This window comes from Thunnus maccoyii, chromosome 20 (assembly GCF_910596095.1).
Source record: "Thunnus maccoyii chromosome 20, fThuMac1.1, whole genome shotgun sequence".
In the NCBI taxonomy this organism is placed as follows: Eukaryota; Metazoa; Chordata; class Actinopteri; order Scombriformes; family Scombridae; genus Thunnus; species Thunnus maccoyii.
Window position 1 is genome coordinate 16408117 of NC_056552.1, and position 16169 is coordinate 16424285.

The 16169-nt window shown below is 40.0% G+C and overlaps 1 protein-coding gene across 1 annotated transcript; it reads right to left on the reverse strand.

Annotated features, from left to right (window-relative positions):
- Nucleotides 1-108: 108 nt before the first annotated feature.
- Nucleotides 109-6685, reverse strand: LOC121887383 (testicular acid phosphatase homolog). The gene is made up of 11 exons (XM_042398120.1): nucleotides 6596-6685; nucleotides 5320-5415; nucleotides 4787-4873; nucleotides 3532-3687; nucleotides 3163-3261; nucleotides 2205-2300; nucleotides 1581-1713; nucleotides 1200-1282; nucleotides 982-1088; nucleotides 525-706; nucleotides 109-286 (listed from the first exon to the last, which is right to left on the reverse strand). The coding sequence occupies exons 1-11, from the start codon at nucleotides 6683-6685 to the stop codon at nucleotides 177-179; spliced, it is 1239 nt and encodes a 412-aa protein (XP_042254054.1). The 3' UTR covers nucleotides 109-176.
- Nucleotides 6686-16169: the final 9484 nt, after the last annotated feature.

The window sequence follows — 16169 nt, forward strand, 5'->3', positions numbered from 1 at the left end:
GAAGTAAGGAACCACACAAACGCACACACACACACACACACACACACACACACACACACACACACACATAATCAGGTTATAGAATACAAAATACATGGCACATTATTATTAGAGCTGTCTCCACATCTGAGAAGCACCTTCCTTTATTTTTGGCACATGTGTGACAGTCGTGTGCACTACACCTCTCTGGAATAGTGTGCTCGTCTCCTGTGGATTGCCACTCCTATGCTGAACAACAGCGCCACTGCAAGGAGACCCACAGCCACTGCAAGAGCTGTTATGACACCTGTGGGAGACAACAATCCGGTTCCAGTACAAGTGACGGTGGAACATTTCCGAAAAGCCCTGATATTTTTAAATCAGACATTCTGTGCTGAAAAACCACTCTCCGGTGGTTTGAATACAGGAATAAACATAATGCAGTGAAACCTTAGCTTAGCAATGCCAAAGTATGTTTTGAAATAGAAGCACATAGAAGCCAGTGCAGGCATGAGAATATAAAAAAAAATCTACTTTTTCTTCACCTGTGTTTGACAACCTTATCCTAAGCCCACATTCAGCCTCCCAGTTCTCTGCTACCACATCCCGCACCAGCTCAGTGAACATAGACAAAGGGCAGGGGCTCAACCCGTTGCATCCTGGCACAGGGTTTGGGTAAGGGTCGTGCCAGGAGTCATTGCGGTAATACAGCTCCAGAGAATAGGATCTGGGGAATTATTAGGATGAACACAATGAGATGACACACATTTGTTGTAAGTGTTATGTAAATAGCTTTGTATCATGTGATAATTTGGCCATTGCGGCGCTGGATGGCTGCCATATTTCCATCTAATTGAAAAGGAAAACAGAATGGTTTGGTGCTGCTAAACGGTGAAATGCAATCACTCAAAATGTGGTGTATTTTAGCCATCTGACCTACATAGTGTGATTAAATATGCAAAGAGAAAAGTGCACAGAGTAAGGCTGGGGGAAAGTCATTACCCATCATACTCCTGGTAGAACTCGAAGAGCTGACAGGCAGCGTAAGGAGGAAGAAGGCCGTTGTACACGTCCAGAGCAGCCTGGAGGGTTATGAGTGTAGAGTCATGCTGGAATGAGACACAAACATCACACGCAGTAAGGAGGTGAGGAGATACAGCATGTGAGATAGATTACGATGTGTTATTTGTGTTGTGTACGTGCCCAAATGCTAAACTTACAGCTGAGTACATAATGAATTTGAGCGTGCTCCCTTGCTCTACAGCCTTAGAGAAATTCCTCAGGATTGCATTCAGCAGGACGCCTGGTAAATTAACACAGTGTCAGCAGTGCAAATGAAATTTTTCCCAGACACCAACACGATCCCTTTGACCTTATTAAGCATCTTGTCTTTGCGCCGTGATCATTTTTGTCCCATTAGCTCATATGTGCTAATATGCTTTTGGGAAACCTGACCCTGACCCAGGCTTTACACTGGCAGAGGGATAAACAAAGCGTCGGCCAGAAGTCACAACAGTAGATACACACAGAGCATTTGTATTCTAATGCCATCTTTCTCAGAACAGCGCTTTCAATTAATTTGCTCTAATGTGAATCCTCACCTCCCGAGAGCCTTGCCTTCTCTTTCCTCTTGTGACTGAGGATGCTGTACATGACCTCAAAGGATGCTATTTTCTTTAGGGTGTCCAGAACATCTTGGGTGGCCCAGCGTGGGAGAGTCAAGTTATGGATCCTCTGCGCGAGAAAATAACATTCATTACCCCGCATCACGCTAATAATCAGATTACACAACACATGGATCACAACAAAGGGGGGTTTAAATGGCTGTATTTCATCGTTTCTATTATCCCAGCTATTTTTAGCGCTGGTCTGAAGATAACAGATGCTCATTTTGCAAGTGTGAATGAGCGCATTCAACCTGGCCTAGAATCCACCCATCTCATAATGCTTTAATTATCATTTCAATATGTTGTCCTATTCATGTCTTACTGTATGTATAAAAATGATTTCCCTACGCTCCAGCCCCCCTCCCCGTCTCTGCAGATGTGTTGAAAGAAAGCAGATCTTCTCTTTCTGTTTGACTCTCTCTCTCTCTGCTCTGCAGCTGGTGTTTGTATCAATGATAGACACATTTGTAAACTGCATAATACAGGTAGTATACAAGCTTGTTTATGTGCATGTCTCTACTGTATGTTTGAGTTCTTGCTGTGAATCATTGAGTATACCTGACAGGTGAGCGTGTCATAGACCCTCCATATTTTTTTGCCAACCAGTTTGGAGATTGGATAACCAGTGTGGTTGGAAAGCCCCTCCACAAAGTTCTGCAAAAAAAGAAGTGAAAGAGGAACATTACATTCAGCTCTTTTAAATGCTTTACTTGCCATTTTCATACGGTAATATAAAACTTCTTTGTGGTTGTTTTTGCAGGTGCTCGTACAATGGCTCTTGCTGATTGTAGTTTAAAAGTGCACACAGTAGCAGTAGCTGGTTGATTTTTATGGATTCATAATGTTCACTGATGTAGTGAATGTTGTTAGTTTAAGCTTTGGTTGGACAACATAGTGAAAAATTGCACCATTTTGGTTCTTGCATGTAACTTGCCTCCAGCAGAGGGTGTTAAAATCCAATGCAGAAGGCTCCCACTCCTGATCTCAGACACCACCTTAATAGGCAGCACATGGGACTCAGTTTAATTAAAACCTTTTCATTGTAATTCTTAATCTAATTAAATCCAAACCGTTAATTAGCGTCTCTGAGAATGTGAGAGAACTTGCACTGTGCAGCTTTTTGTAGGCACTGGAGTCACCGTGCCTGAGAAAATTACTGAGAGGACATGATGTCTACAGCATACCTAACACGTCCACTGGAGGTGCTGATAACGTTGGCACCGACAACTGTGAAGTATATATTTCACTGTTAAACAGAAATGTGCATTTCACGGCGTCAGTTCATTTACAAATCAAGGCATGGGTAAGTAGAGAGAGAGCAGCAGTTAGACAGGAAAAGTATTCTTCATGGCAAATCTGATGGTGATGATATAAAACAACAGAGTTACAAGCAAGTTTTCCGTGGTCGACATGCAGGCACATGACTCATTGTAAAGTGATGCTGCGAGTAGAACGTTCACGTCATTGAACAGATGCTGAGGATGAGTTACAGTACAGTGAGGACTGTTTGTATCACCTGGTGAGCCCTGAGGAACCTCTGGTAGGTCTCACTCTCAAACGTCTCCGTCATCAGCGCTCTGAACTTTGGACAGTCTTTGCCTGGAGACTTCAACAGCTTGAGAAATCGAAAACAACAGCACAACATCAGTGGAAATAATGCACATTACTGCAGGTATTGCAAGTCTTCTGGGCACAATTATATGTTCATTTCACACTTTAAAACAGTTGGGAATTTCAGAGCGCCAGGTTCACAGCTTTAAGTGAACACAGACAGTAACACGGAGTTACAGAGAGAGACTCAAATAACTCCATCTAGAGCAGGTTTCTATTGAGCTGTGTATGGCTGCTGTGTGAAAGGAAATATTTATGTGGCTCAGCAGCCCACCTTGTCCTGGGCCCTGGGGATAGTGTGCACTGGAATAGGCCACCACAGTAACTGGGGCATGATTGGAGGTGGGCGTCTGGTTGGGGGGAACATCCCGGCGAGGCAGGCCTGGGCACTCATGAGAGTGCGGTCGTAGTCAGTGCTACGCACATATAACTGTTGGAGACATGGGGGGAACATGGTAAATGCATGCATATGTTGGTACTATACTTGTCACAGATACCACTGTCAACTGTGTTCTTCCAAATGGGACACTCAGGCTTAGTTTGCTTTTTATAGAAAGTGGAAATGCACTTTGAAACTCAAAAGGACTACATTTGCATTTGCAAAGTGGAAACGCACATAATTCACTTTCTATTTTTATTTAATAAAGATGCAAAATAAATGCACCCAGCTAAGCAGCAGTGTATCATGAGTGAGCTGTATTTATTCCAAGTCAACTGAGGTATTCCCTTAAAAGAGGATGGGAGTCAGAAGAGATCCAAATGGATGAGCAAGGGAGGGGGGGGAAGATCCGTCTTTCTGTGATCTTTTCTGACATCAGCCTTCGCTCGTCTATATCTCTCTGTCACCCTGTGTCAGGTTTTTGCACACAGTAAATCACACTGATAAGGTTGGATGTTCCTGTGATGCTGAGAATGCTTCTTTTTTTCCCTCCCTTTTGTCAAATTAAAACAGACATGGCAGCGCAGGGGAAGGTACGGTATGAGTTGACTGAGACTTGGGCGACGAAACACTAATGATACTGAGAAGAGTTGTTATTTTTGTGGTAATTGCATATTATTTAAGAGAGGGACAAGAAGACTGAATGCAAGGATGGAGAGGGAGAGAGGGTAGGGTAAGAGAAAGCAGGAGAAAATAAAGGAAGACACATAGTGTGAAAAAAACAAGGACAGGAAAAGAAAGCGGAAATCATGTCTCCATAATGACAGTATGCTGAGCATGCAACCCTGGGGGCACCCTGAACCAACATGCGTGCTGCCAACTGTACTGTACATGGAGCCCAGGGGCAATATTTCCCCACATGTTACAGCATATTACAAGTCATATCACCAACATGAGTCATGCTCATTAACTTAGTGTATATGGTTACATTCATTACAGACAGTGGCTAGCAAGACACAAACTTAATTTCCCATGTTGGAGTGGAAGAACACATGACAGCAGGATTAGGTGACACTGAATGGAAAGACATACATGTAAGGGCCTTCAGCTGAAAGAAAGCTAAATTTAACACACACAGAAATACACTTACTTCTTTGTTGTTGTAGTCTGTACTGAGAAAGTTTCCATAACGCTTCTTCAGAAACCTACCCAGCTCAAACTGTTGTTTAATGCCCAGCTGAAAGGAAAATTGCCAGCACGGTTATTTTTTTGTAAAATCTGACCTTCTGCTGAAAATTTGGCAGATTTAAGGTCAGATGGAATTTATTTACATAACATAACAAATTTCAGCCCTTCTACAAGGTCTACAAAAGCCGGAAATAATAAGTTTATACATTGTAAACTGGCTAATTGCCTGAGAGTAGAACAATGTCACAGTAGGAAGGAATTTAATTAAATCTCTATAAAGCAAGCTTTTCCTCCGTCTTAAGACTTAAGTCTATTAGAGACTGAAAGTGAAATATACTGTAATTTATGACACCACATCTAAAGCTACTGTACACACAGGCCTGTGAAGAAATACAAAAGAGGTATAAATCATATAGACATTTATAATAATAATAATACACATATATTTCTATCATGTTTGCTTTCCCTACACACACACAGAATAACAGGCAGCACCTCAGTCAGCTGTCCGAAGCCCTGAGCCCACACTCCTTCCCCATGAGGATCCCTGGGATACGACTCAATAGGCGATCGATCACCATGTCGGAACACCTTAAAAGTCATAACAGATTATGTCACATGGATTGAGATGCCACCGTGCTGTGCCAGCCATTACACTGTGTACTTAGGGAAAAGTAATCCACCCTGAGACAGAAGTCAGATATAGAAACCTGTGATCTTGGACAATTCACTCTGGATTTGAGACACAGAGGAGTCATTTTGGTGACGTCACCAAGACACAAATGCTGTGAAGCTGCTCCGTTATTATTAACTTGAGGACTCAATTTTTGGGTTGTGACGTAACACACAGGTTGATTAGGCTGGTTTATGGACACATGATTCACTGTTTTCCTGTTAGCACCACAGTGATTTAAACTCATTTGGGTGTAAAACCTCAAATAAAAGCAGACCACACATACAAGTCAACAAAGTCATGGTTTGCCTTTAAAGTTCATTGATAATTGATGCAAAACACTTTCCTGAGACTGCCTAGAACTAAGATTTATCACTGAACTGATGCAAACTTAACTTGAATCAACTAAAATAAAAAAAAGATCAGATAAAATGTAATAAAATGTAATAAAACTGTATTTTTTTTCAACTTAATATAATTTTATTACACAAACACACACAAAAACATGCTGATAAGGCTGCAATGAATAAAATTCCACTATAGCAAGTAGTAAACCTAAACCTAAACTCTTGATAAATGGTTACTGTAAGGCTACAGATTAAATTGTAGTCTGTGACAAACACACAAGTATAACATTTGAGATACCAGATAAGGTGCTTTAAAGAAGACGACCTAAATAAATAAGTTCCATAAACATTTGTTCACTCTATATTGAACTACAGTGCAAGAGAAAGATATGCAAAGAGGTTTATGAACAACGCTGTAGTGTCTGGGAGAGATATGCTTGACACTGTTGGAGTTTAGGCTCAAAGTAATCCTTTGCCACATACAGTGTGTAAATATAATAAGACTCACTGAGCAGAAAAATACAGTGTAATCAGCAGCGACATGCAATGATATCACTCTCATGTGATCTGAAGTGGCTTCCAGATATTAAAAATCTAGCATTCAACAAATAAATGTTGTCAGTAATATTATACAAACATCTTGCATGTGTGTATCTTTCATGAGACAGCTTAATATGAAACTGCAATACTATGTACAATTGTTAACTTTTTTAATTATGAGCATAGAAAAAAAATAAAAGGAAAAACTTACAGCTACGACGAATTTCAGCTCCCGACACTCAGTCAAGCAGATGCAACAGAGAAGAAACACACAGCCCAAACTTTCCTGGAATTTCAACATCTTTTTGACTTGTCAGTCTCTTCCTCCTTTAAAGAGTTCCCCTGCTGACGTGAAGGGGGAAAAAATGGCAAGAAATTTTAATTGTTAAAGGCTATGAGGAACTGAATTTTATGAATACTTTTAAATTTTAGTGGAGCTTGTGAAGATTGTGCAAAAATGTGTCTTTCAGATCAATTAAACAACATATTAAATATGTATGTTGTGTCATCATTTGCAAAATATTGTAGCGCTCCGCCCAGATTTTATGTCATCTTGATTTAATCATTCATGAAAAACATGTGAATGAAATGTCATATACATTAGATTACATGCTCAACTAAATGTCACATCCAAAAAGATTCAAAGACATAAAAGATCAAATGAATACATGCAATTACCTTAGTACTTGTTCACACATTATCCTCTTTTAGTCAAATGAGTTACAGACAGAAGCATCCCAAATCTTCGGTCAGACTGACATTAAGTGTATGTTCCAGCAAAGAAGACGATGCTTTTATAGCTCCACTACCTGACCTTTGATCTTAAGGATGTACGTTTGGCCCCTCAGTGTGGATAACTCCACTTTAAAGCCACTGTCATATATTCTTAAGGACACTCATAGCTCGACAAAGAAAATAGGTTAAGTGTTGACGCACCCACCTGGCGTCTCAGACTGTCCTCCTACGTGAATAAACACACACATACACACACATGCACACTGGCCCAGGGCCTCATTATAACATGCTGTCATCTGCTGTGGGTTTGGCCCCAAAATTACAGGGCCTGGAGTTGTTTTCCCTGACTCTGCACACATGTAAGTATCCGTTAGTATCAAAGCAGCTTTATGGGATACAATGGGATTAGTGAGTGTGAAGATTTAGAGCTATACAGCGCTGACATCATATTTGATAAGTGTAAGATATGATCTGTTGTACTAAGTAATATACAGTGTTCACAGAAGAGGCCTGTCAGTGTAACATAACTGTTCTCAAGATTAAATTAATACTCAACAGACCCTAATTTAATGAACAAAAGAGAACAAATTTAATTTAATTAACAGATAAGTCTGGTGATATTCTACATGTTTCTTATTGTCAACAAAAACAAAGCCTGAATTACTCTTTACCACAGATCTCCACTTTTGTCCAAAAAATATTAAAAACACACAAATAAGCCACACTTTTTGCATTTAGTGATATTTTCTTTTATTATCATGAACACAGGCATATTAGTTTATTTTGAGTCAACCCCATACACACGTCCTAGTGAGATAAATACTCACTAGCATTCAAAATAATTGATGAAAGCAATGAAAACAATTTTAAGTATTTTTTTTTTTTTTTTAATTTTGGTCATAGGATTTGTTCATAATATAGAATGTCGTACTTACAGTAAGTATCAAAAGTACTTTGATGAAAAAAGTAGCATAAAATAGACTCTGAGACCACCACTGAGCAGATTTGTCTCTGCCCATCTGTTTTACTCTTTCTATCTCACAGCAGTGTACAGTAATCACAGACACACACATACACACGTGTGGTAGCTGATACAGGTTGGCTTTGAAAAACCATACACCTGTACAAATGGGTCAGTGAGTCCACCTGCACTGATTTACAGTACAACATATACTTACTCAAGGGTCTAAGTGAAGGAAAAGAAAGCAGTTTCACCATATGAGACTGAGAGAGACACACACACACACACATCATACTGTACATACACATGAAATACGCTCACACACACTAACATATGCACATTTGCTGTGGAAAACGCCATATTGATACACACCAGTTCACTGAAGGGTCACTAAACCCGCATGCACCGATTCACAACACTGCATCTCTTTCTCTCTCTATGTCACTCAAATAAACAGAAAATATAAACATAAACATAAACATAAACAGACGCGCACGCACGCACACACACACACACACACACACACACACACACACTCCATCCTTTTTCCTCCCTCTCCCCCAAGTGGCTGTAGTGTTTTTGTCTTTGTTGAAATAATTGCAGTGATTTTCAAGACCGTTGTCATGACAACGCAGAGGTTGATGCATGTTGACAGAATCTGTTGCAGGGCGACCGAGAGACTGAAAATGGGAGATAAGAGGTGGGAGGAGATGTGATGCGCGTGTCCGTGTGCGTGTGTGAATGCCTGTGCGTGTGAATGCCTGTGTATGTGTTTGTGTGTGTATGTGTGTGTGTGTGTGTGTGTGTATGTGTGTGTATGTGTGTATGAAGAGAAATTGTGATGGGTGGGTGGATGTAGGGGGGGGTTACATGTGCTTCAATCCATATGATGAATGGAGATGAGCAGTATGGGACATCTCAGCCTAATAGAACGAGGCCCGAATGAACAGTTATGAGTGTATTGTGAGCGGAGGAGAGAAAGAGAGAAAGAAAGAGAGAAAGAGAGAGAGAGAGAGAGAGAGAGAGAGAGAGAGAGGAAAGCGCGGTGCTATTTTAGTCCGGACGTTGTCATGGAAACTGCAGCCTCACTACAAATGGAGACATCCAGAACACATGGATCGTCAAACAAATGGCGTGCGTAGGGCCCAGCGTGAAGCTACGCCATGGCTGTGCGACACCGTGCCATCTAAGTCGAACCTACCCCCACTGGCACCCACCCCTCCACTGAGATAACAGTGGCGTCTTCTTCACAGAGACTGAATATCAATGGGAGGGTAGCTTTTGGCCGAGGATGGGGGACAAACGCTTGGAGTCAGGGGGCTAAGTGACAGGGCGATGGTGTCCATTCAGGCAGTGAGTCACAGTCACTCGCTCTCTGTCTTTTCATTAACAGTCTTTTCCACACTTCCTTCCCTTCTCTTCTCTCCTCTCTTGTCTCTTCTTCTGTCTACCCCTTCCCTCTCTGTCTGTCTCCCATCCTCTTCCTTTCTGCCTCTCTCTCTCTCTCTCTCTCTCTCTCTCCCTCCCTCCCCTCTCTCTGAAGGACGGAGGTATTCCCACATTTCTCCGTTGCTATAGCAACACCGCAGCGAGAACAGGAAAGAGATGGACGCAGGCAGGCAGGCAGGGAGGAGGAGGAGGAGGAGGAGGGGATGGAAACGTGGTGATGGGGGGTAGAGAGAGAGAGAGAAGGGGGGGGTGGGGGGGTGGTGGAGGGGTGTGGAAGCTAATGGTAGCAGAGGCAGAGCAGCCAAATGTTGGTGAATTCCCCTCTCGTCGCATCATGCTGGGCGCAGATTCACATGTCACATCCACATTTGCATAATTACCAGTGGGGATCTATTTGCTCTGTATGTTGCTATGGTCATTGATATGTTCCACAAAATGATACATGAGAACTGTCTCCGCTCAGCCATTTGACTCTTTTCTCTCTCTCTCTCTCTCTCTCTGTGACATTGACCAGCTCTGCAGAACTTGCATCCAATTTCAGTCGTTTCTTGAACATCAGTGGTGCAGTTTGGGGTTGAACTGCTGTGTGTTTATTTTCCAGTGTTTCAATCAGCACAAAGCAGGTCAAATGACCCGCTAGACAAGAAGATGTATCTATGTGGAATACACACACATAGAAGCCATGGGAAGGCCGGAGCTATTTCATATCGATGTCATCATCCCATTCAATCAGGACAGAACGCACTCTCATTATCTCTTCATATATATCGCAGGGCGTTAGAACAAAGCAGTGTTGCATCAATTTCCCCAACATGTAAAGATGTGTAGTGAGCAGCAAAGCTCTTGTGGCCTGCAGAGGCGAGATGAGCACAAACATCCTTCCTCTTTCCTCAAAACATGTGTATGTCTGTTCGACATGTGTTAAAAACTCAATAGATATGTATCACCTCACACTGAAGTGAATATTTCTTCACACATGCCGCATACATGTATGAATGCTTCTGCAGTTTGGTACCTGAAGTAGTCTGCTGCATGTCAACTGTCTCGCTGTCCTCTCAATCAATAACTCATCTCTTGACGTCAATATTGTTATCCCCCATGGGACAAAAATGTCCTTCTTTTTAGGACAAAAGGAGAATAAGCAAGATGTGAGGAAAGGGATGTGAAAAATAGAAAGATGAGTTTAGTACTGCTCTTATATGTCATTGTGTTATCCACGTAAGAAATCTCCATGTCTTTCCATTGAAATACCTGCCTGTGATGTTGACTGACAGACTCTTTTTGCTTTTGGCCTCAATTTGTCCTCTGAATGGCTGATTTCACACTAGATTAATATCAAATGAATTGTATTTTAGTGTCATAAGAGCGGATATTTATAATTCAAGCATTAAGCTGATTTTTTATCCAGTATCTAGAGCGACTTAAAAGAATAGTTTGACACTAAATATGAAGCTACAGCCAGCAGCCGGTTAGCTTAGCTTAGCACAGAGATTGGAAACACAGGGGAACAGCTAGTCCAAAGGTAACAAGATCTGCTTCATATTTACCGTACAGACATAAAAGTTGTATTGATCTTCTCATCTAACTCTAATCAAGAAACTAAATAAGCAAAATTCCCTTAATGCCAAACTATTCCTTCAGCTATTAGTGCCTAAGCAGAAAATGCGTACACTCCTGAAGCAACAGGGTAAGTAAAAGCCACAAAATTAACCACGCAAGTAAAAGCATTTCCCCTATCAGCAATTATGGTAAATCAATAATCAAGTAAGTGTAATGATCTAATAATAACATCAGCCTGAAAAGTTGTTTATGTGTGGGTGTGCATGCACCGGGGAACAATTTGCTACATACCTTCCTCCAGTAATTACACAGAAGGTGTCTGTTTGTAATGTATGCTGGAAACAAAATCACTTCAAACCTCATCCTCCACTAAAAGCCTACAGAGTACATTAACCAGCATTTTTATGGACAAACACCTTTCTTTTTTGCTATTTCTGGTAACATGTAATATGATTAGAAAGCATTGCACAGTAGCCCATTACGCATTGGTGAACTTGGGTTTTACCGGTATTTCTGATTTTCATTTGGAGGGATATTTTTGACATGGACAAATTATGTCAACTTAGAGTGTGAGATCATTAGATTCATTTCAACTCAATTTGCAGCACTTTTAACATTTAGAATTAACTTCAAGGGCGAAAATGTGATTCTTTTGTGTCATATTAACATACTGCATGGACACATAATGTGAATACATAAATGAATAAATAAAGCTATTAACTCTTGCGCATGAGAACAAAAGAATAACACATAGAAACCTGATTCAGTGCATCACAAATGTAACCTACAACACACACAGCAACTCTGCTCCACAGCCACTTCAGCGGCATTTAGTGGAAAGAGAAACAAACAGTTTTTTTTTTCCGGGTGACATGCCTTGTTGGTCAGGTTGAGTGTTTTATCCCCAGAAGAGGTGAAAAACTGTCTGGGGTTACAAGGTCTCCTGAGTGCTTGCAAGGTACACTGGATGCTACGCATGTCTACCAGAATAACTTCCCTTATAGTATGTTTGTGTAGCTACTCTCTCTGGATTATTAATTGAGATCTTTGGGGGGCGAGGAACGAAATAATATTCCCAAGTCAAAAGATCTGCTGCGTGGCTCTTAATGATACTAGGAAGCGAGGGGGAATCTAAATATAGACCGAAACAAAAGCAAAGTATGCTCAGTACAGTATGAGAAACCCCTCCGAGAGCAGCAGTAGTAAGCTCAGAATCCACCAACATAGTTTTGTGTAATAACAGTCAAAAAAGGAATCTTTAAACAAAGACTAGACTTTAAATCAAAAGGCTTCTGGTTTTCTTTTATCCACAAATTAAATCCAACTAGGTCAGTATCATCTTTTCCTCATACTTTCCATAAGACTTTGGATTCTGAGTCCAAGCTAAGCCTGCTAACTGTGCTGTGTTGTCTACCCTCATATAAACAATGCCTAAATAGGCCACAGGAGTTTTTTTTTTTTTAGTTTTTTTTTTTTTTATGTTGCTATGACTGCAGCCCACACGGCCATAGCGAACACACTACTCTCATGTTAAAAACGTGTTTTTTTCTTCTGCCACTTCTAAAGTGTGAAGGAATAAAAAGCTTTCACATTTTCATGGTTCCTCGATCAGCGGAGAAGCAGCCCACAGACTCTGACACCTCTGCTTCACAGTGGAGTTTATGTTGTGTCAGGTTCCCCACAGACTCTGCAGTCTGTCTGTGGGCCAAGGGAACTGGGGGATTCCCTGGAGAAACACACAGCTAGGAGGTTATTGAATTTGAAGGAAAAAGACAGCATAGGGAAAGGGAGAGGACAGTGCAGGCACAGTGAATTTCTAGAAGATGACTGTAGCATAAGCAAGCAATGTAGAGAGGAAAAGCTACATTTGGCAAACAGAAATCAGGGTGTCCTCTTCTTTTTAATGCTGAACATAGTTTGAAATTACACGGGGGAATTTATGTCGATAAACATGCCTCCTGTGGATATGGCTGCTTCTTGCTGCAAGGATTGAAACTGGCATTTTTTAAATCCCACCTTTTCTAATTTAAAATTACCCTACTCCATAACATTATATTCATGCCAAGATCACAGAATGCTCTAAATGTATTTGCGTTTGAGCATTCCGCTTTCATCTTTAGTGCATATTAATGTTATTCTTTTCTGCTGTATTCACACTCTTTGCTCACTTCACCCCCCCCCCCTCCATATGAGCATTACCCTTTTCTGTGCCTTCTGTAAGAAAAGAAGGGGGGGGGGGGGGGGCAAATTCAAAGGTTTTCTGAGCATTCACTATATGTTTGCTTATAATTAACCCAAGCTGAGAAACAGCAAAAAAAAAAAGCTGTACAACACAGATATTAATAATCTGCTTGAAAATTAAGTCACCTAGGTTTGATTTCTCTCTTTTGCTCTGGGTGATGTTTTCAGAACATACAAAGATGTAGCCATAAAATTCTGTAGCTGTCTTCTCTATTGCTATTTCAGCATGCAAGCCCCTTTAATGTTATATCTAAAAACTCTCATGGGGGACTGAGATCTCTGGAGACCAAAGTACAAGCAAAGCACAATTACATTCAAGAAAAGTATTCGACATAGTGCCCCATAAGACATTTCAAATACAATCTCCCTGCTGTAAGGCCCAAACATTTTATCTAAACATATTATTGAAATTCACCGTTATGGCTCACGGCTGATGTGTTTGTTATTACATGAATCCCTTGAGATTGTTGTTTCGTAATGTGGGTTGGACTTGTAGTGCTCAGTGGACATCTGGGATAGTCTATACGATTTCACCTCACCTCAGGGTTAAAAATACATTTAAAAATATCAAATCTGCAACATGCAGATGAACTGAAGAACAGGATACAACACAGTAAGGCAAAATAGATCAAATTCTATTTTGTCAACCCTTCAAGATAAGAAGTGGTGAAGTATTTATGAGGCCCCAATGTCTTGTACATTCTTATCCAGTATATAAAAAGTTGTCAGTTCTTGTGGCCAATCAGAAAAATGCCTAACTATTCATTAAAATGAACTGACTGTTTGTTTTACTTTCATCTATTTGTCAAATTTGCAAATACACAACATACGCTTCTAATAAAACATGGCAGTGCAGGTTAATGTACAATTACGCTAATGTAAAATGACAGACTATTTGATTTATTAAGGCAGTTGCCATGCTGTAGTGATTACAGGACATAATAGTGTTGAATTTGTTAGATTAATATGACTGTACTTCTACAGCTGCCCCTCTTAATCAATTAGTTGACTAATTTGTTATTAGGGTTTCAATCAGCTAAGACTACCCAGATTACCTTGTTTTTATTCCTGGAAAACTATATACTCACATCTAGCGTTAAAATACACTTTTGCTACAAGTTTGTGTTGTTTTTCAATACAATAAATTGATCATTTTTCATGATTACAGATATTTACAGGTCAAAAAATGAGAAAATTAGTTTAATGTATTTACAACTGCATAATTATTTGACTGTTTCACTGTTTGTTAACCAGCTGGCACCTTCTGTATATCAACATTTGCTGTAATACCATAACATTTGCATGGATTTATATATCTCAAGCAACCAGCTATTACAATATATTTGTGCACATATCAGGAGTACAAGGGGCCATTGTGTCCAACCATAACCTTATTTTGAAAGTGTGTTTCCTGTTTTCTGATTAACTAAACAAGTGTGAGGATAAATAAAATCAAATAACAAAATACAGTGTAAACACAATTATTGTTCAGACTTCTTTTCATTTTGTTTTATAAAATTTCACGCAATAACTTATTTGAAACATCATCATTTTGAACTTGTTAACTCATTTCTCTTTTAGTTAGTTGCGGTGCTCTGCAAGATGGAATCACAACAAAAAAAAATGAAGATGGCATATGTTTCTAATAGCAGAATAACTCCTTACAGCGGGCAAAAAATTGAAGTCACAGAAGTATAGCAAACAGTGAAATAATTTACCTCTCAGTCATTGTATGACAGTCATTGAAGTGCAAGTACAGCACATGTTGATTTTGCTATAATTGAAGAAATACACTCTTCTGCCACACTGTGTACCTGGATGAATGCGTGGAAAAAATGACATTTAATGACAATACATAAAGACCCAAATTGATAATATCACATACCAAGATACAACCAACAACTGGAAAATAAAAAAGGAAAAAAAACACAAAATGACATTTTTTTTATTATTGTTTTATATTAAAGAAATCTAAATTTTTCTAGAGCTGAACACTGTTCTCTTTCTTTTTAAAAAGCGGTCAAAACACACCCAGGTTCTTTTCATATTGTTTTATCAAACTGAACAGCTTACCTTTAAAGGACCAAAAGGTCAGTCCATTTTCTTGTCTTGCAATTTGGTGTCTCGTACGATAATCCATTTCATTAAGGAGTTTTGCTTCCGACAAACCAAGAAATGTCATCTGGGCTGAAGCATCCATTGTAAGCGACGGGTGGTGCAGAGGATACACATATGCCAGTACTCCATCTGAAGCCAAACTGCATCAATTCACCACCATATTATACAGTGAGGTACAGTTGCCAAATATGCACATATTCAAATTCCAGTCTCAAGCATATGATCTTCATTAAAAGGGGTCATACGTTTGATAACATTAATAGAATGAGCCTCCTTTTAAACAGCATCAAGTTCTATATGTACAATGGCAGCCACTATACTAAGATGCAACAAAGCCCTTCTGCATTTCCTCCAAATGTTAATAATAATGATGATAAATGCGGATGTAATAGATGTCCACAGGTATGAAAGGAACATATCTGTGAAGATAACATGAGTCACCAGCATCATAAAACACTGCTACAGTAGCATTCAGGTAAGAAAATTCGTTCCATGGTTAACATGCAGAAATGCACCCTCACACACAGCACACAAGGAGGTATCTAGTATGCTCTTTGAAATCTGACGACAGAGCCACCAAATGTAGCACATCAAGGGAACGGCCATATGTTGTGTCTTTAGCCTTCATTTATATTCTATTTGTGTCTCTGTGGGGCTACAGTGGAACCCTGCCCACTAGATATGTCTGTTGGGTTGCAACACATTTACATTTACTATACTA

Excerpts from the sequence above, each read along its gene's own strand:
- LOC121887383 (XM_042398120.1), bottom strand. The coding sequence starts at position 6,685 with ATGTTGAAATTCCAGGAAAGTTTGGGCTGTGTGTTTCTTCTCTGTTGC. Across the intron at positions 5,416-6,595 it reads AGCTGAAATTCGTCGTAGCT|GTGTTCCGACATGGTGATCG; the intron begins GTAAGTTTTTCC and ends ATGACTTTTAAG. Across the intron at positions 1,283-1,580 it reads GAAGGCAAGGCTCTCGGGAG|GCGTCCTGCTGAATGCAATC; the intron begins GTGAGGATTCAC and ends TTAATTTACCAG.